The sequence below is a fragment of the Vulpes lagopus genome, chromosome 15 (assembly GCF_018345385.1).
Source record: "Vulpes lagopus strain Blue_001 chromosome 15, ASM1834538v1, whole genome shotgun sequence".
NCBI classification, from domain to species: Eukaryota; Metazoa; Chordata; class Mammalia; order Carnivora; family Canidae; genus Vulpes; species Vulpes lagopus.
In genome coordinates this window covers 25,938,246-25,958,280 of record NC_054838.1, presented here as the reverse complement: position 1 = coordinate 25,958,280, position 20,035 = coordinate 25,938,246, and the positions used below count along the sequence as shown (strand labels likewise).

The following is a 20,035-nucleotide window of genomic DNA, read 5'->3' as shown; positions in this document are numbered from 1 at the left end:
AATCCCAATTAGGGCTTCTGGCTGAGGGAGGCACCTGGAATGAGAGAGGGCAGTCTCTAGCCATCAGAGGTATCGAGGAGGCAAAGGTACTCAGAGGAAGAAACATCCTGGATCCCCAAGGAAAGCTGGGGTAGCCGCAGTCTTCTCATTCTTAGGTAGCTGGGCTTGGCAGGAAGAGGGAGAAAATGTGGGAAGTGGCTGAAGGAAACAGGGGTGTGCTTGGCCTGTGGATGGCACATGTGAACTACAAGCTCTCTCTGGCTGGTCGGAGCTAGAGGGAGTGGACATGCCCCATGTCAGTGGGATGAGCGAGCAGGAGCTGGGAGGAGCTGTAGGGTGATGCCAGGATTACGGCCCTGAGGCTGGGAATGACCAAAGGAGTTGGAGTACGTGTTCTCCAAGATTCCTCCCAGTGCTGAAGTTCAGGCACTCTGTGTGTCTTAATGCTGAATGCCTATGGTTCTATGATTTTAAGGTTCTAAGAGATTCTGAGACTGGGATTCTAGGAAGCAAAGGTAAAAGAGAGGAGAGGAGAAATGGTCCGAGAAGGAATTAGCATAACCAAGTATATATGCAACCAAATGGCCAGTGAGGGGCAGCTAGTGGGAGACCAGCTTAGAAGCGGGGAGATGCTGAGAGGAGAATCAATGCTTAGAAGCATCAAGAAGGTGATAAAATGGGGCTCCAGGCTCTGGAGCCAGGGGTCTTCTGGTGAGCTGGGGACCTGTGGGGAATATGTGTGTCAAGTACGTTTGTTTTCCATGCGGGACCCCAGAAAGGATCTCCCCATGGCTCTGACTTGGGTCATAGGTATTCATGGCTCTGGGCTCCCTTGGGGAGCAGGGGCTTTGAGCTTCACCCTGCCTGGCGAGGGGAGCATTATGCCTTCTCCTTGGAGAGGCTCACTCCAGGAGTCCTTCCTTACCTCTCCTTGCTGACTTTGTGCCTAGGCCCCTTCCCCAGTACATGCTCCTCTCTGCCTCTCTGTTTCCACATCCTGCCCCTTTGCCTGCCCAGCTCTATGGCTCTACATGTTCTTCATGACTCAGCTCAGCCATCAGCTCCTTCAGGAAGCCTTCCCACCAACTTCCCTCCCCACTTCTCTGTGGTGCCACAACTGTGCTTCCATTGCTCAAGCCCTTACTACAGTGTCACTGCTTGTAGAATGTCTCTCTACCCACTTAGATTGTGAGTTTCCTGGTGGGAGGGGCTGGGTCTTACTCGGCACTCCATTCCCAACGCTTAGCCTGATGCCTGGTATAGACAAGGTGCTTAGTGAAGGCGTCTTGAGAGAATGAGTAGGTTCTCTCAAAACTGGAGACTTACCCCACTGCCTGGCAGGGTGAGGACTGGCTGATTGGCAGATGCTGAGGAATGGGGCTGTGGTGGCCAGTGAATGATGGAGCTTACACCAAGCACAGGACAGTCTAGATCATTCCAGCTGATTCCCCTAGGATATAGCTCTGTGTGAGACTTTGTTTTGTTTCCTGCTGTATCCCTACCACCTAGAACAGTACCTGGCACTAAAGGGGATTCATAGATATGCTCATTGAATGTTGAACGAACAGGTCCCCACCACATGGGGCTCAGTGGGGCTGAGGCTTCTGGCCTTGCCTTCTTGTTCTTGTCAGGGCCAGCTCAGACACTGAGGGGCTGAAAGGCCATGGTGGGGACCCAAGAGAGGGATTGACATGGTGAGATGCAGGTATCAGCGAGATCTCTCAATTAGCTAATATGAAGACTGGCTGGGAAGGCTGAGGCTGGAGTCTGGTTTAAATCCCAAGATAGGATTAGATGCAGAATCTTCAGTAAAGTGGCCCAGTTAATTTTAACAAACCTTTTGGAGTGCTGTGAAACTTCATTTTCTCTTCCCCTTGCCCCCTCATCTGCAGAACCTCACACCCCCTCTGGGCTCCGGGCCCCCCCAAAGTACTGCCAGCACAATGGGACCATGTACCAACACGGAGAGATCTTCAGTGCCCATGAGCTGCTCCCTTCCCGCCTGCCCAACCAGTGTGTCCTCTGCAGCTGTACTGTAAGAACTTTCATCTTCTCTTTTGCACAGGCCAGCACAGACAGGCCTGCAAAGCACAGTGGGGTGGTATGAGAGGGGGTGGGGGGGGATTGTTCCTCCCTGTTAAAGCAAAGTGAGAGTGAATGGCCTCCAGGGGAAGGGAGCATCTGGGGTCTGGAATGTCCTGCCCTTCTCTGGGCTTCCTCGTGCTCCTGAGCTGCCTGTTATAGCACCGTTACCTCGTACTCACATTTGCCCATTTCTGTTCTCCCCAGTAGACTCTGCACTCCTTGAATAGAGGGAACATAACCAATTCACTTTTGTATCCTCTGCTACCAGCCAGCTCCCAGGGCCTGGCACACAGATGTCTATAATGATTTTTGAATGAATACATGAATGAGTGAATGATCAGTCCTGGGGTACAGAGACAGGGTCAGACTGCTTGTTGCAAATTGATTTAATCTGAAGTTGCTTAAACTCCCCCTGCTGTGATCAGAGTCAAGCCTAGGAACAGGCAGCAGTGACCCTGCAGTATTATCAGGGGACAGAGACTGAAGCCAAGCAGGGGCTGATCTGGAAAGTCTTTAGCCTCCTCCTTGGTGGGCTCAAGTGTGGCTCTGCTATAGGTTTACAGATGGCTTTCAGCATGTCTTTCTTACCCTTGGGTTCAGCTCATCTGTGCATTGGCAGGAGAACTCCTGCTCTCCTGATTTCTGCTTCACCTGCTCATCAAACTTCTCTGGGCCTCAGTTCCTCTGAGTGTGGAGAGGAGTCTGACCAGGTGATCTCCAATGTCCTGTTTAAAATAATTCTCTGATTTAGCAGTGACACAAGGGTAAGAGGCATAGATTTGATGTCAGAAACCCATGTATGAGTTCCAGCTCTGCCATGGTTCCCTGTGTGACCTTGACTGAGTTACTTCTCTGGGGCCTGCGTCCCCATCTTTTCAGTGAGAGGATCCTCTGAGTCTGAGATTCTGAATCTTAAAGTATCTGTGCTGCAGAGCAAACAACTTATAAATAATAAAGAGTGACCACTTACGAATCAACCTAGAGAGCAATTGTTTTTGCAGGACTTGAGCCTCTTCCAGTGTTCTAATACCTGCTAGTGCATGGAGATGTCTTGTGTTTATAAACAGCCCCCCAAAGACCCCAGGAGCAGAAAAGCACTGTTCTTATTTTTCAGATGAGGAAACTGAGGCTCAGATCAGTTAAGCAACTTGCCTAAGGTCACACAGCTAATTAAGTGGCAGAGCCAGAATTCAGATGCGGGGCCACATGACTCCAAAATTCATGTCCCCTCCCCCTGAATTGTGCTGCTTCCTGTAAAGAGACAAGGGGCTGGGTGAGGAGGAGCCTGTGGGAAGAGACAGAAGTGATGGCAAGTCAGGAGGGTGGTGAGAGCATTCTTGTGATTCCTGTCCCTTCTCGGATACTTGGGTCTCCCTTTCTTTCTTCTCCTCCTTGTTTATTAAATGGGACTGGCTTGACTGCTGGCCAACTACTGAGACTCACTGAAAAGGAATAGGGAAGGGACTCAAGGTAATTATCACTCCCTGCCAGGAATATCGTGCCTTCCAGTTTATTTAATTTATTTATTTATTTTAGGGACACCTGGGTGGCTCAGCGGGTGAGCGCCTGCCTTTGGCCCCGGGCGTGATTCCGGAGTCCCGGGATCGAGTCCCACATCAGGCTCCCTGCACGGAGCCTGCTTCCTCTCTGCCTGTGTCACTGCCTCTCTCTCTCTCTCTCTCTGTGTCTCTCATGAATGAATAAATAAAATCTTTTTAAAAAATTTATTTTAAATGTTTTATTTATTTATTCATGAGAGACACAAAGAGGCAGAGACATGGGCATAGAGAGAAGCAGGCTCCCCACTGGGAGCCCGATGTGGGACTCGATCCCAGGACCCCGGGATCATGACCTGAGCTGAAGGCAGACACTCAACCACTGAGCCACCCAGGGGTCCATGTTTGTGCCTTCCTATTTAAAAAGGGTTTTCACAACCACCCCCTCACTTGCTCTTCACAACCCAGATGGGAGCACCCCCATTTCATGGAAGAGGAAAGTGAGGCCCAGAGAAGAGAAGTGACTCACCGAAGGTCATCTGGCTTCCCCTTCCCTCTGCAGTGCTGCCTCTCCAGGCTGGCCCCTGAAGATGGGGACCTGGGGTTTTCAGTAAAAGAAAGATGAGCCCAACATGATGAGCCCACTGATCCCTCTCCTCTCACTGGTCTACCTGTTCCAGGTCAGAGGAGGAGGATATGGATTTCAGTAGGAAAAGCCTGCAGGCTGGGTTCTAGTCCCCTCTGCTGCGCTGCATCTCTGATTCCAGGCAGTTCAGACCCCTCTTTGGACCCTCCTCATCTGTGGGATGGAGGACTCTCACCTCACCAGGCTGCTGAGAGAGCCTAGGGAGAGACAGGGTCTGAGAATGTGTTAGAAGCTAAAGGATGAATGTTAGGGCCTCAGGGCCTGGGGAGGGAATGGGGAGGGCGCAGGGGATCCCTCCTCTGAGCTGGCTGGGCATTGCCCAGGATGCTCTGCTGCTCTCTCCTTCTCCCACCTCAAGGGACACCTCAAGGTCATTTACCCCCAGAGCAAGGGGCTCTCCCCACCCCAAGGCTGCTCCTCATCAGAGCTCATCTCCTGTTTGCTCTGTCAGGAGGGCCAGATCTACTGCGGTCTCATGACCTGCCCAGAACCAGGCTGCCCCGCACCTCTCCCGCTGCCTGCATCCTGCTGCCAGACCTGCAAAGGTGAGTCTAAAGGTGCCTAAATCCGGGCAGTGCTCACCCACTCCACCCCAGGGGTCTAGCCACAGACTGTTAGAGGTAGGGGACCTTCCACTAATGAAGGGCAAATGGCTCAAGCAGAATCAAGTACACAGATGGTCAGATGGGATCCTATGGGTCAGGGTAGTTTAGGAAAGCCTCCTGGAGGAGGCAGGACTTGGGGAAGGGAGTGCTTCATAGTAGAATGCTTCTCCAGAAGCACTGGCGTTGTGGAAGGACACTGGACCAGGGGCCAGGTGGCTCCGGTTTCATGTTGGTTCTTCCAGCTAATTCCTTCAGATTCTTTCCCCTCTTTGGGCCTCAGCTGTGTCGTGTGTGCACTGAGAGGTTGGCCTCAGTGATTTCTAATAGACTGTCTAATTCTAGTGTTCTTGGTCTTTGCACCAGGAATGTGTGGAGGGAGCCAGACTGCATGTGAGGCAGGGGCTGAAGAGGGAGACTCCCACTCAGGGCCTTTCGTGCTGGCCCCCCAGGGGGTGGAAGGTAGAGTCCTAGGGTGTTCCAGCGGGAAGAACAGAGGGGCTGGAGATGGTGCCTGCGAATGTACAGTATAGATGAAGGCCTGGTGACTTCAAGTGTGGCTGGACAGGGTGGCTCCCCAAGGGACTGCAACTAAGCAGGCTTCAGGGATGGGATTCTGGCCTCTTGAGCCATCCATGATGGGCATTAAACAACATGCTTTGGCCTAGCCAAGAAGTTCAGTCCTCATGGTGACCAGGAGGTCAGTGTAGGGAAACTGAGGCAGCAACCCAGTTGTAGGGAATTTGTGAACCCAAGGGTGAGAAGAGGTGGTAATGAGAAGTAGGAGTAAGTCTCCATCAGGGCAAAGGGACCTGCTGGTGCTCTGGGACTGCAGAAATGGCACCAGGCCTGGGAGGCTGAAGGCCGGCAGGCCTCCAGTCAGCAAGGCTGAGGAAGTGGAGGCTGACCCAGTTTCCCTTTGGGTTTCCAGATGGGTCAAGTGAGAAGTCAGCAGAAGAGGACACCACACAGTCACACCGTGGGGTGGTGAGTACACAGCTTCACTGACAGGGTGGGGAGAGGTGGTGATGGGAGCTGGTATCCAGGGCCTAAATCCCATGACTCCAGAACAGGCACTACCAGATATTGTCCTCATTTCTCATTTGTCACCTAGGTCAGCAACATGAGCTTTGCCATGTTCCAGCCCCTCTCCCTAGCCTCTGTCATGGCTGGTGGGGCAGCAGGGGCCTGGGAAAAAGCAGCATGCAGTATGAGAGCAGGCCCCAAACTTTCCAATTTTTTTTAAGATTTTATTTATTCATTCATGAGAGACACAGAGGGAGAGGCAGAGACACAGGCAGAGGGAGAAACAGGCTCCCTGTGGGGAGCCCAGTGTGGAACTTGATCCCAGGACCCTGGGATCACACCTGAGCCAACGGTAGACACTCAACCACTGAGCTACCCAGGTGCCCTCAAACTTGCCAATTTCCCTCCTGAGAAACATGTTGACACTGTTCTGTCCCAAGCCTGTGTCTGTCCTTAGTTCAGGCTGCCTCTGTGCAGCACACTCCCCCATGGGAATGGTCTTTGTCTTGGCCCAGCCTTCCCCACTCAGCCCCTGAGGTACTGGTTCTTTGTTTGGGGGCCACCTCTCTGTCCTCCCCTCTGCCTTGGCCCCTGTCGATCTTAGTCTAGAGTAAAAATTAGCTAAACTGCCCAGCTTTCTCTGGTCAGAGAGGCAAGAGGCAGGAGGATGGGCTTACACCCCAACTCAGGTCTCCATCCACCCTCGGTGATATATGTGCAATGGGAACATCTCTACCTACTCTGTTAGCCTGGGTCACCTGGACCCTGGGAGGCTGGAGGCTGGCCTCCCATACTCAGGGACTCCCCAGGGGTCTGAACTAGTGAGCTCTCCCTTTTCCTCTGCCATCCCATCCTCTCCCTAGGAGGCAGTGTGTGAAGCAAAGCCCACCCAGGCTTAGCTGCAGGCCCGGAACAGCTAATTACTGGATGACGTGAGCAAGTCCCATTAGAGCGTTGGCTCCTCAATTCCTTCTTGCTACTATTCCACTTGATAAGCATTTCCTGGGAGCTTCCTATGTACCTGGGCCTGTTCTAGGGCCTGAGACAGTTTCCTGGGAGCTCTTCTGGGCTTAGTCTGGCCAGTCTCTGACTCAGAGACTCTATGGGCAGGAAAGGGCTGTAGAAGAAGGAATATGAGTGACTTGGTATCAGCGAAGAGGGTAACAAGCACACTTGCTCCTCTGCCATGGCCTGGGGCTACCTAGTCCTCTAACTGAGCTAAGATGCTCCTACACCATGACACCACCCTCACCACAGACCCTTTGCTATAACTGCCAGTCTGCCCAAGACCTGGTCTGAAGGGGCAGGGTCTTACTTGAGTTCCAGGGGCTCAAGAAAGGGGGCCCTGGAGACCCATGGTCTCCAAGTGGGGCCTGCTCAGAGTCTTCTGCCCTGTGGGACTCTGGGGCCTGGTGAGACCTTCGGAGGCCCATCCCCTTCTCCCATCATCTAAATCTTCTTTTTTATATATATTTTTTATTTATTTATTTGTGAGAGAGACAGAGGCAGAGACACAGGCAGAGGGAGAAGCAGGCTCCATGCAGGGAGCCCGACGTGGGACTTGATCCCTGGTCTCCAGGATCACTCCCTGGGCCGAAGGCGGCACTAAACCGCTGAACCACCAGGGCTGCCCCTCATCTAAATTCTTCTTAAAGAATTCCCTAACTCTCATCCTCACTACACCCTCACCTTCGATTTCTTAAATATGAAGTTGCCCAGGTCCCTGATCACTATTTCTCCCAGATCAAGACCTCATTACCCTTTTTGTTCACTCCAGCCCCAAGGCCCTGGCTCTGACAGGCCTAAGAAGGGCTTGGATTTCCAAAGCACTGTCCTCTGAGAGTTTGCAGAGATCCATTGTCTCAGAATGTCTTAGGCCCCATCCAGATCCTTCTATCCCTAGTGTGTGGCTCTCTTTACTGGGAAGTCATGGGGGTGTCTACTTACAGGCCTCACTGTAGCCTCAGTCTTGCTGCTCCTCTGCTGGCACTGGCCCATCAGTGATCCTCATCCTTCCTGCCATTTGCAGAGACACTCCCAGGATCCGTGCTCAGGGGACAGTGGGAGAAAGAGAGGCCTGGGCACCCCAGCCCCCACTGGCCTCAGCTCTCCTCTGGGCTTCATCCCTCGCCACTTCCGACCACAGGGGGCAGGCAGCACGACAGTCAAGATTGTCCTGAAGGAGAAACATAAGAAAGGTGGGGATGGGAACCTCCTCTGATCCCCGAGGCGGGGGTGAAAAGGGGACCCTGACTGCTCCTGTCTCCCATCCCTGCACCCCCCACTCAGTGGTTCCCTAATCTTAACTTGGCCATGAGTTTGTGGATTCAGAAAGAATCAAAACTGAAGGTGTCCTTAAAGGGTACTGAGGTTGAGAGTACAGGGTGAGAGACAGAACCAGGCCTAGAACCGAGACCAGGGGGCGGCACAACAGTATTTTCTGAGCTTCTGCTGGGGATCAAGGGGCACAGAACAGAGGTGAAAAATGGTCTCTGTCCTCAAGGGGCTAGACATGTAAATAAATACTGTCATAGAAGGAAGTGGTGAGAGATGGTTTGGGACAAAGGAAGGAGGGAGTGGAGCGAGGCTGTGGGCAGATGGTCAGGATGCAGTGGGGAAGGGTGACCAGGTGGGTAGCCATGACCACAGCAGGGAGGAAAGGGGGCTCCTTGAGGGGCTTCTGATTGGGGGTGGGGCAGGCACAGCTGCCAAGGGATGTGTCTTGGCCGCTTCGGGACAGATGGGACAGTGAGAGCTCACACGGCCAGGCAGTGACAGAACTTGATCTCAGGCCTCCTCCTGCCAGGAGAGCCCGTGAAGGGCAGGAGGAGGCCTTTCCATCTCCAGCAAGAATTTCCTGGCCATGAGTCAGTTTTGAATGCCGAAACAGGGGAGAAGTCAGGGACGGGGACCAGTTTTATCCCTGGCCCCCACTTTGCAGGTGGTTGGCTGGGCCAGACTGGTGGAGCAGGGGCTCCCCGAATTCCCGGCCCATCTATTCCTGGACTCTGGCCCAGGTCTGCGCCACTGACCCTCCTCCCTTCCCGCCCTCCTTGGCCCAGCCTGCGTGCACAGTGGGAAGACATACTCCCATGGGGAGGTGTGGCACCCAGCTTTCCGCTCCTTTGGACCCCTGCCTTGCATCTTGTGCACCTGCCAGGACGGCCGCCAGGATTGCCAGCGGGTGACCTGCCCCACTGAGTATCCCTGCCATCACCCTGAGAAAGTAGCCGGGAAGTGCTGCAAGATTTGCCCAGGTACAAAGAGATGCTGGAGGCAGGGAGGGCACTGCCCAGAGTGGGCCCTGGGTCCCTCTCCCCAGGGCACAGATACTTGGAACATCTCCCACATGGATGGGCATGGACTCAGAGCCACAGGATTCAGGGTTTTTAGATGCACTGGAGTGGAAGAGGCCAGACTCACAAAATATTAGACGCATGGAACATTGAGTATTATAGTGACAGATTCAGAGATTCTCACACATAGACACAGAAATAATGTTCTGGATTCTGAGAAATCATAAAATCATAGGATATGAGGATTTTTAGGGGAAAGAGTCCATATTTACTGGGCACTTGCTGTGTGCCAAGGAGGTATTTCGCATACATGCATCCACGTACTCCTTCCCACAAATGGATAGGGCAGGAATCTTTTTCTCCATTTCGCAGACCAAGAGAAGACCTTGAGCTGTGTGACCTTGTCCAAGGTGTGGACCTTGGACACCTTGGACAAGGTCACACAGCTCAAGTGACAGCTGGAATCTGAACCCAGGTCTGTCTTACTCCACAGACAGTGCTCTTGACCACTGTTGTCTTCCTTCAACCCTCATCTATGTATGGGGAAAACTGAGAGCCAGAGATCCTAAATCACATAGCAAAGTAGTCGTAGAAGTTGGAATTAGAACTCAGGCTTCCAGACTTGCCAGCTGAGTTCTTCTAACACTGTCATGTGACCTGAGGATTAATGAGGGTGCAGAAGAAAACATCTGAGTATCTCCTGGGAAGAACAGCCTGTGGCTGTCAGCAGCACTGTTGTGAGGAGCAGGCCCATTCCCTGAAGCCTGGAAGGAGAGCAAGACGGGCTGAAGTTGTGGGCTGCGATTGTGCTTCACCACATCTGGTTAGAAGGCTGGGTTGGCAAAACTAAAAGGAGAGGAATAGGGAAGAAAAAAGGGGAAGGAAACATGCATCGAGAACCTACTAGTGCCAGGTATTGTACTGTGATTTCACAGAGTCCATGTACTCCTCATCTCTCAGATAGTTTACAAATGAGATAACAGAGTGGCTGCAATTATCCTAAGTCTCCACCTCCTCCGGGGCTTTGATGTCAGGAAGCGTGTGCTTCTATATTAGCTGCTTACTGGCTGACAAGTTATTGTCCTTTCTGAGCCTCAGACAGAGGAAAACATTGAGGAAAAATGTTTTATAAATTGTAAATAAAAATCCAAATGTAAGCGATAGTATCTGAGAAATATGCTACTGGGACAGGGCTAGAGAGGGAGCATGACAAGGTGTTACCTGGACACATGAGTGGTAGGGATTCAACTTGAATTCTCCAGGAGACTGGCAGTAGCTCACTGTTAGGCTCCTTCACAAACACACCTGGTCTTAGGCCCTGCCACCAGACCCCAATCCATTTCCCCTTAAAAATATTGAGACTATGGCTTTACAACCCTTAGCAGGACATCTCAAAGGGCTTCATAACTAGTAAGAGTTTATTTTTTTATTTTTATTTTTTAAAGATTTTATTTATTTATTCATGAGAGACACACACAGAGAGAGACATAGGCAGAGGAGAAGCAGGCTTCCTGTGGGGGACCTGATATGGGTCCAATCCCAGGACCCCAGGACCATGCCCTGAACCAAAGGCAGACATTCAACCACTGAGCCACCCAGGTGTCCCCTAGTAAGAGTTTAGAAGGAAGTATGTATGTGTAGGGACTTAGTCCTTTAGTCCCTGAAAAATAGGGAATGTTGGTACGTGGAAAATTCTGGGGAATGTCCTTGGAATTCCAGCATGTTGAGGCTTTAGGATTGGATCCAATTTGGGACCAAAACCCATTACCACTATCATCATCATCCCTCCTGCACACACCCCTGCGGCCCCCTTCACCATTTCAGTCAGATCATCGCCCCCTCTACCCCCTCTCCCACCATCACAACCATAATCATCATTGTGGCCATGATTACCACACCCCTCCCAAACCTTCCATTCTGTGTATGTTCATAAGAGCCTTGCTTGCTGGTGTGGGTGACTCAAAAGACTTAAAGGATATAGTTCCTCCTTCACCCTATAGGTCTCTTTTAGAGAAAAACATACCCAAGGGAGGCAATTACAAGACAGTACAAGGCAGTGCAAGGCAGACTAAGGACATGAGTGGGATGCATAAGCAAGAAGGGTTTTAAAAGCTGTGAGTGGGAAGAAGCAGGGTAAGCTAAGCCATTCCAAGTGGGCTGCCTGGAGGAGGTGGAGGATGAGCTGGGCCCAGAAAGATGACAAGTTTTCTGATATGCTAATCAACGGGAAGCAAATGGGAGAGGTGGCCCCTCTCTCTTTCCCAGGGGCACCAGAACTTTCCCAAGGACTTTAAAGACCTGAGGGAGATGTCAGACCAGTGGCCTGGCTTCCTGGGCCTACCAGGCAGGGGTGGGGGTGGGGGTCAGCGTGTTCACAGGTCCCTTGTCTTCCCCAGAGGACAAGGCAGATTCTGGTCACAGTGAGATCAGTGCCACCAGGTGTCCGAAGGTGCCAGGCCGGGTCCTCGTCCACACATCAGTAGCTCCAAGCCCAGACAACCTACATCGCTTTGCCCTCGAGCATGAGGCCTCTGAGCAGGTGGAGATCTACCTCTGGAAACTGATAAAAGGTGAGCATTGGCCCACTCCCAACGGGGCTGACCTCTGGCCCGTGCCCCCCTACCAGGGGCATTTGGTTGATCAAGTGCCTCTAGCCCAGGAACACCAGCCTCTGGCTACCCTTCTAGATTTGTCTCCAATTTCAAGATAGAGGGAGACAGAGATTCTGTGATTCTCTGACAGTTCTGATAAGCTCATCTACTCTGAGACACCAGGGCCTCCAAGTGCTCCCTCTCCTGGGAGGAAGGGGTTGTTGCACTTGCAAAGTGCCAGGACGTGGTAAAGTCTATGTGGTTGAAGCAAAGGCATGTCTACTGGTAAAGCTTCAGCACTCTGTGAGGGGAGAGCTTTTCAGGCAGAAGGGCCTTCATGGCATCCTCAAAGCAGGAGGGCCTCAAGGCTAGAATCATTCAACCTCTTCCATGTGGTGGATTCCATCCCTCCAATAAGTTGACATCAGAATATATTTCTCACTCACCCGATGCAATGGGGACACTCATATCACCAGCTGAAGGTCAAGAGGAATTGCCATTGAGAAGGAAATTGCCGAGAGTTGGGCTTTTTGGCTCTTCCTGCCAAACACAGATCCCCTGGGTAGAGTAAAAGAAACTAAACCCTTTAAGTGTGAATCAGCTATAAGATCACTTTTCTCTACTGATGGGTCTGGCTGGAGTGGGCGGGGGTGGAAGAGGGGATGCTGATAATGATGGTAATGATAATGATAACCAATGCGTGGAGCACTTTAGAGTTTACAAAGTGCTTCACATTCGTTATCTCATTTGATCCTCAACGATCCTGAGAGTTAGGTATTATTATCCCCATTTTACAGATGAGGAAACTGAGGCTCAGAGAGGTGAAGTACCTGGCCCAAGGCCACACAGCCAGTAAGTGGAGGACGGGAGCTAGAGCCTATGTCTTGTGACGTCAGATGCGGCTCTTTCCCTGGCCTACTCTGCCTCCTGTCCTAGGAGGAATGGACGAAGAAAGCGGAGCCGTTCAGCCTGGAGAAGAGAAGACTCAGGGGGACAGGACCATTGGCTTCCTGGCTCTGAAGGACTGCCCCACACAGGGGAGCCATTGTGTTCTGAGTGACTACAAGGGTCAGAACAACAAGCGGGGGCTTTAAGAATCAGACAGACCTGAGTTTGAATCCTGGCTCTGCTATTTCTTAGCTGTGGCCTCGGGCAATCACTTGACCTCTCTGGGCCTCAACTGTTTTCTTCTGTTAACTGGGGAGGAGGGTTTCTAGAGGATTAAATGAAATAACTTGGGTACAGCCTTTCCTATAATAGGGAGTAACAACATTTGTATCTTCTTTCTACCTCCTTAGAATTATGGCGAAGCACGTTTCCATCAGAGAGAAAGCACTTTCTCATACCTAGACCCTTTCTGTAAAAGAAGGGAGGGAGCAAGCTCAGTTCACAGGAGTGTGCAAGAGGCGGCTGGGTGAGGGTTCTGCCGCAGTTGAGGAGTTGGAGTCAGCAACCCTTATACTTGTTTTGCGCCTCGAAATTCCATCAGTCCCTGGACAGGTGCTGGTTTACTCCAGACCTTCCCCTCAAGCCCACCAAGTACTGAGACCACAGGGAATAATAGGCCCCAGCCTTTGTCCTCAGGAGCCCAGGACCTAGTGACTCGGATGCAGTAGGAGCTCCTCGGGAGCTGAGCGGAGTCAGGCTGGAAGGCTTCATGGAGGAGGGGCCAGTGGCTGGAACAGGAGTTAGGAAGGCAAGAGGGGCACAGGCAGGTGAGGGGGGCAGTGACAGCTTCAGACTGGCCCTGGAGCCTACGCTTACCTGCCCCGTGCCCTGTGATTGGTGGGCAGTGGGCCCTGTGCTAATCTGTTCCATTTCAGCCACGTGAGAAACCTGAGGGATATGCATTCATGCACCTGCAGATAAAACTGAGTCTGGGAGGTAAAATGACATGCTCAAAGTTACACAGTTCAAGCAGGAAAGCAAAGATTCAAACCCAGGTCTGACTGTCCTCAGATCCACCTCCACGGAGGTGACCTAATGCCTTCAGAGAGGTGCCTGAGGAAGGCCATGGGGTGCCCAGGACGGCATAGACCGGGGAGCTGTAGCTCGAGGCCCGTCTCATTACCGCCAGGTCCAGCAATAAAAGGAGCAGGTGGTGGGGGTTCTTTAACTTCTCAGTGCCAGCTGTACCATTGCGTCACTGGCAAACACCCCTCCCCATCTCCTGACCCCCTGGGCGGCCTAATAGCCTCTTCAGGCTCTCTGTTACCTCCTGTCCCAGACTGTGGGCATCAAAGCAAATACTCAAGGTCTGATTCTCAGTGGGAAACCTTGTTTCTTCACCCAGAGGAGTGGTATCAGCAAGCCTTGGGGGTGGTGCAGGGAGAATAAGGGCAGAATTGGCCTGGAGACACGGACACCTGGGCTGAGGCCACACCACTGTGGGACCAGTGTCAGGCCCCAGAAGCTGAGCAGAGGGCTGTCTGATTGTTAAGAGCCTTGTAGATTCTGGAGTTTCAGACTAGAAGGGACCTCAGGGATCCTGATTCCAACCCCCATATAGGAAGGAAGCCCCCTACAGCCTCCCTGATGGTCTCCAGCCCCTGACTGCATATGGCCCCTCCCCACCTCTACTGTGGACAGCTCCATCCAGAAACGGTTTGTGTCCACATTGAGCTGAGCATGTCCTATCTCCTGGGACTCACCTGCCAGTGCCTTCTCTGCCCTGGGGGTCCACAGAGCCCTGCTGCCCTCAGACAGGGCACATCCCCAGAAGGCATGGCCGTGCTCCTCAGGCTAGCTCTTGATTCCAAGTCTAAGAGCTCTGTCCCTACAATCATGCTTTAGCTAGAGTGTGAGGACCCTCCCTCACCCCATCATTTCCTCTCTAATTTGTATTCTGGGGTGTGTGCAGTGGCGGGCCTGAGCAGAAGGACCTATCCCCATGTCGGGCTTGTAATGTAGCCTGGGCCTTTGGAGCGAGTGTCTCCCAGACCCTGGTCCTTGGCATCTGGACTGGGGGTCCTGAGAACAATGCTGGACATTCCCAGCCTCCTGGACCTGAGTGCTGACGGTTCTCCTCAGTGGGATCCTACTCAGATTTCCATTAGCAAGGCCAATTCTTAGTTTTCTTTCTTAGCAGAGGCCTCACTGTCACACCTGTTCTTTCTGGCCACAGACCCTGGTGGTCACAGCTGGATAGCCCATGTGCTCGGGGCCTCTGTGCCGTGCGTGGTGTCCATGGCCAGCTCCCCAAGGGACGCAAACATCAGAAGATCTAGCTAATACCTCGTTGCCTTCAGGGCCCAGGCTAGATTGGGTACACATATGTTTCCTTACCCATCCATTCATCAAGGGATCATTCACTCGTTTGTTAATTCACTCATTTATCCTACATGATTCACGAGTGCCAGGCTCAGGGGAGCCAGAGAGGAAAGCCCTCCAGGAGTAACCAGGGGAGGCAAGAAGAGACATAATGATAGCACATTAGAAATAGGTACAATGACCAACAGAAGCTAAGAGCTGTGGGTGCCCCAAGGAGAGGAGATAAAGGAAGACTTCCCAGCTAAAGCTTAGAGGATGAGTAGGAGTTCATTCGATGGCAGCAGGAGAATCAGAAGTCAATAGGGGAAGGAGTTGCAGCAGAGGGGGCAGCCTAGGTAAAGGCTTGGGCCCTTTGGGTGACTTTAAGCAGTTGGTGAGGGTTAGAGCACAGGAAGGCCGCTCAGGGGTGAACAGAGCCTCGTGCTGTAAGGGGGCCTACCACTCTGACATTTGATGTTCTTTGGAGTCTAATAAGCACCCCTATTGATTTTTATCACACATTCTATGGGCAGACCATATGGGCCTCCCCCTCCCTCCACCCCACGTTGCGGACTGGTGAGCAGTGTGAGAGCAGGATGCTGAGGGTGACAGGTGGTGGAGGGTCAACAAGAAGTCAGGGAAAGGGAATGGCAAGGTGATGTATAGTTTTGAATGCCTGCATTTAGAATCACAGATTGAAGGGAGAGGAAAGAGGTCCGAAGTCTAGTGTAGTGCCCAGGCAGGATGTGATGGGGCCTGAATGGGGAGGCTGGCAGTGGAGGCGGGGGGATAGGTCCAAAATACTTGGGAAATTTAGTCTGTAGGATTTGGGGTCTGGTCGGGAAAGGGGAGGAGAGGGGTGGTAAGATCCAGTCTGTGTCTAAGTTACCCTGTTCCATTGACTACCTCACCTTTCCTGCTCATGCCCTCGCCTCTGCCTTCAGGAATCTTCCACTTGATTCAGATCAAGAAAGTCAGGAAGCAAGACTTCCAGAAAGAGGCACAGAACTTCCGGCTACTCACCAGCACCCATGAAGGTGGGACGTTAGGCTAAGGACTGGGGCCTGGGAAAAGAGCTGAGCCAGAGGCTGGGGCCTCTTGGGGAGTTCCAGGCTGCTGGTTCTGGGAGGGGGGCAGGGTGCTTGTCAGCCACAGACGTCAGTTCCCGGCACAGGAATCCAGTGGGCGTCTGGGCCAGAGATTTCTCAACTCAGGGCGCTTGGGAGCGGGAAGGTGAAGCAGAACCATCTGGATTTGGTCCTGGGAGTGAGGGAGACAGGGCTGTGAGGGAGGGAGGCCTGAGCCCCCAAACCCTGATGCTGCCTACCCCCTCTCTATTGGAACATTTCCTATCGAAACCCTCCTAACCACTTTCCTCCCGATGCCTTTCATTTGCCCTACACTATACTGAGGAAGATGGACTCAGGTGGGGCTTCGGGTGGGGGAGAGGAAGTCATAGATGGGAGTGTCCCCAACAGGTGTTAGGAAGCCAGCCCAGCTCCAGATGCCAGTTGGCTGAAGGTGGGGTCGTGTGCCAAAACTGATCGCAATACGGGGTTAGATGGAAATACCCATCCTCTTCTTCCTAGCGACTCCAAACCCAGGCCCTCACCATCCTTCTTGTCCTCAGTTTTTCCCATCCCAGTCACCATGCCTCTGCTGTGCACAGTACATGCACACACACACACCCCTGCACACACATGCACACATCCCACCCCTGACCCCCATCCCTACACGCCTCTTCTGCTTTCCTCAATGCAGGTTACTGGAATGTTTTCCTAGCCCAGACCCCGGAGCTGAAGGTCACAGCCAGTCCAGACAAAGCAACCAAGACCTTGTAATGAAGACCTAAGCAGTTGCAGATACGAGCTTTACCATTTTTGTTGTTATATAGTAATAAATGATAAGTTGCATTACTCCTCAGCCCTGCCTGCTGAGTTCATGTCCGGCTACTGTGTGTCCCCGCAAGGACTAACTGCAAGGTAGGCCTGGTTATGCCCATATTATTATAGGGCTGGAGCCTGAGATGCAGTAGGGATAGAGACTAGCCCCTGTTCTTGCTTGTCACCAGAGCCAGGGCCAGTTGCCCCAGCCTCCCTGACCAGGCCCCTGTCTGGCTCTGCAGCCTCTCCCCTGCTCCATACTGCTTCTGTCCCTAGGCCCCCAGCTATGGTTCCTCCCCCTTTTATGGGTGCCCCCCTCCTGGAGCCCACAGGCACTGAGCCTAGGAAGCAGACTGACTCTAGTTAGCCAGCAGAGAGGGAAAGGGAGCCTCCAGGCACTTTCCCCAGCAAATCTTTCAGGGATCGCGATTGTCAGCCACACTCTACAAGGAGGAAACTGAATTTAGGGAGAAGAAGTCATGTGCCCGAAGCAGGCAATAGCAGAGGTAGAATCAGTGCCAGGTCCCTTGCTCCAGGCTAGCACTCCCCCCCCTCCCCCCGTCTGCTGTGACCGATGTCATAAACCCAAATAGTCTCACCTCTAAGGATTTCCAAGCCTTGGCAGTCACATTGCTAACCCTGGCACCACAATCTGGGAAGAAAGCCTAACAGTTACAATTAAAGACAACATTAATAATTTATCCTGCCTACATGTACAATTACTTGCAGTTTCAAAGATGTTCTAACGCTCATGATTCCACTTAAGATGAACAGTGTAGGAATTACCCCGACGTTAAGAAGAGGAAACAGAGGACCAGGATGGGGCCAATGTCTTCCCCAAAGCCTCGCAGTAACAGCTAAGTGAGGCCAGGACTAGCACTCAGGCCCGCGTCTCCCAGACCTGTGGTTTCCCTCCAGCATAGCACTGCCTTCCACCCCAACCATGATGGGAAAGGCTGGAGTCCTGCCACCTGCTGCCACTTAGAGGGCTCTGACCATTGTCCCCTGAGCCTTGGTCTCTGTACCTGGATGTCTGAGGTCTGGGAAGTCTGCTAAGCTGCCTACCAATCCCACTCTCCCCAAACTCCCTCCGCCAGGTCCCAGGGGTCTGGTTTGAGAGGCTAGGGTTTGAGGAAATGGCTGGACTCTCCTCCTCACCCCCTAAGTCAGAAGACATTAGCTCTTCCCAGCTTCTACCTGTCACTCTGAGAGAAGACACCGAATTCTCACCTTGTTTGCCCACCACCTAGGGCTAACTTGGAACTCGGGGATGAGTTCTGAGCATCTCACGTTTGAAGTGCAGGAATCAGAACACACAGCCACTTACATGGTGAACTCTGGTCATCCTTCAACTTAGCTCAGATGTCCTGTCTCAGTAAAGCTTTCCTGGAGGCCCCCTACCCTGCCCCTGCACGATGCCCCCCCCCCCCCCCCCCCCCCCCGCTGGAGAATGGGGTTGGAGGCAGGACTCTGTAATCAGAAGTGCCTCTGAGGCCTCAGGACAGGAATGGACTGTATACTTTTCCTGATGCTGCAGACCAACCACTTTCTTGGTTTCTTTGATGGGCTTATCTGAAGCCTGTGATGTTCACCCCAAACCTTTTCCATGGTGGGAGGCACATTCAGCATATCAGTACCTCCTCCTTTTGATCCTGATGTTTCTGAGTATGCACATGTAAGGTTTGCCTTGGGAACCTCTCGGTAGCTTTCCCACGAGTTTATGCCTTTCTGACTTGTATTCCCCTTTCATGTATTCATTCATAAAACACTTTCTCAGCTGCTCGGGGATAGGCCTTATGCTACATGACCCACACAGAGTAAGGAACCAAAGTCTTGAGGAGGAGATGGGATGTCACAATACCAGGAGTGCTAAGGGCTCTGACAGCAGGGCCCTGGGGAGCACAGGCCTGCCCAGACCGAGGACACTTCAGCAGGCTCTGAAGGATGAAGAGGATTAGAAGAAAAGATGGAGGGATGGAGGGAGTGAGGAAGGAAACGACACAGGAAGACATGGTACATGGGAGATGAAAGAGAGCATGTTATAGGGGGAATCACAAACAGCTCACTGTTCCTGGACAGTATAATTTGAGGCAAAGAGCTAAGGGAGGTGAGGGTGAACACCCAGCTGGGGAGCTCTGGCTTCATCCTGAGGGGAGCTGGGAGCCCTGGAAGGGTTTTAGTGCTTTGGTCAGATCTGTGGGTTAGCAAGCTGGGAGGCAGGAACAGGTTTTGGGGAGCTGAGGTGGTGTCAGGGAGGTGAGGAAACAGACAAGTGTTTGAAGACTTTGGTGGTAAAGGAGAGGGGAGTGGCCGGGCAGTGGCTGGCAGTGGACATGGATCAAAGAAGAAGAGGGTTTTTCTGATGGGAGAGATGTAAGCAAGTCTTGGTGATGAGGAGACCTCACAGGACACGGAAAAGTAGAAGAAACAGGAGTGAGGATGGAAGAGGGGAGGTTTAAGGACAAGTTAAAATCCATTCTTCCTCAGCCACTAACTCACTGTGTAACCCTGCAGGTCTCCCCATGAGTGTGATGAGGGAGAAGGAAGTGGGGGTTTCCCAGGGCTGCCCAGCTTTTCCACTCATAGGACTCCCTGAGACTCCAGCAGGGAGTCCTAGTTGGTGACGAGGCTGGGCTCTGATTGAAATAGTGGCATCCTGGGAATCCCAGGTGGCTCAGCAGTTTAGAGTCACCTTCAGCCCAGGGTGTGATCCTGGAGACCTAGGATCGAGTCCCGTGTCAGGCTCCCTGCTTGGAGCCTGCTTCTCCCTTGGCCTGTGTTTGTGCCTCTCGCTCTCTGTGTCTCTCATGAATAAATAAGTAAAATATTGAGAAAAAAAAAAAAAGGAATAGTGGCATCCCCTCCCATAGGCTGGCCATTGTTAACAATGTACGTTCAAGTCTGTTGTCTCATCCGATCTCTAGGACAGCCCTGTGAGGTGGGGACTGTTGGCCATATTAAGAAATGAGGAAATTGGGATCCCTGGGTGGCGCAGCGGTTTAGCGCCTGCCTTTGGCCCAGGGCGCGATCCTGGAGACCTGGGATCGAATCCCACGTCGGGCTCCCGGTGCATGGAGCCTGCTTCTCCCTCTGCCTATGTCTCTGCCTCTCTCTCTCTCTGTGACTATCAAAAATAAATAAAAATTAAAAAAAAAAAAAAA

At 52.4% G+C, this 20,035-nt stretch overlaps 1 protein-coding gene across 4 annotated transcripts in view; it reads left to right on the top strand.

The window, feature by feature from the left end:
• Positions 1 to 16,914, top strand: part of CHRDL2 (chordin like 2) — a 32,828-nt gene extending 15,914 nt beyond the window's left edge. Inside the window, exons 4-12 of one of the 4 annotated variants that reach the window (XM_041729733.1) lie at positions 1,893 to 2,035; positions 4,679 to 4,772; positions 5,761 to 5,816; positions 7,885 to 8,053; positions 8,918 to 9,112; positions 11,548 to 11,721; positions 12,540 to 12,594; positions 15,936 to 16,028; positions 16,753 to 16,914. In XM_041729733.1, the coding sequence (XP_041585667.1) occupies positions 1,893 to 2,035; positions 4,679 to 4,772; positions 5,761 to 5,816; positions 7,885 to 8,053; positions 8,918 to 9,112; positions 11,548 to 11,721; positions 12,540 to 12,594; positions 15,936 to 16,026 (977 nt within the window). In that variant the 3' untranslated portion in view covers positions 16,027 to 16,028; positions 16,753 to 16,914. The remainder of the gene's footprint in view (positions 1 to 1,892; positions 2,036 to 4,678; positions 4,773 to 5,760; positions 5,817 to 7,884; positions 8,054 to 8,917; positions 9,113 to 11,547; positions 11,722 to 12,539; positions 12,595 to 15,935; positions 16,029 to 16,752) is intronic. The other 3 variants (XM_041729736.1, XM_041729732.1, XM_041729734.1) reach the window with 3 other exon arrangements.
• The last annotated feature ends 3,121 nt before the right edge of the window (positions 16,915 to 20,035 follow it).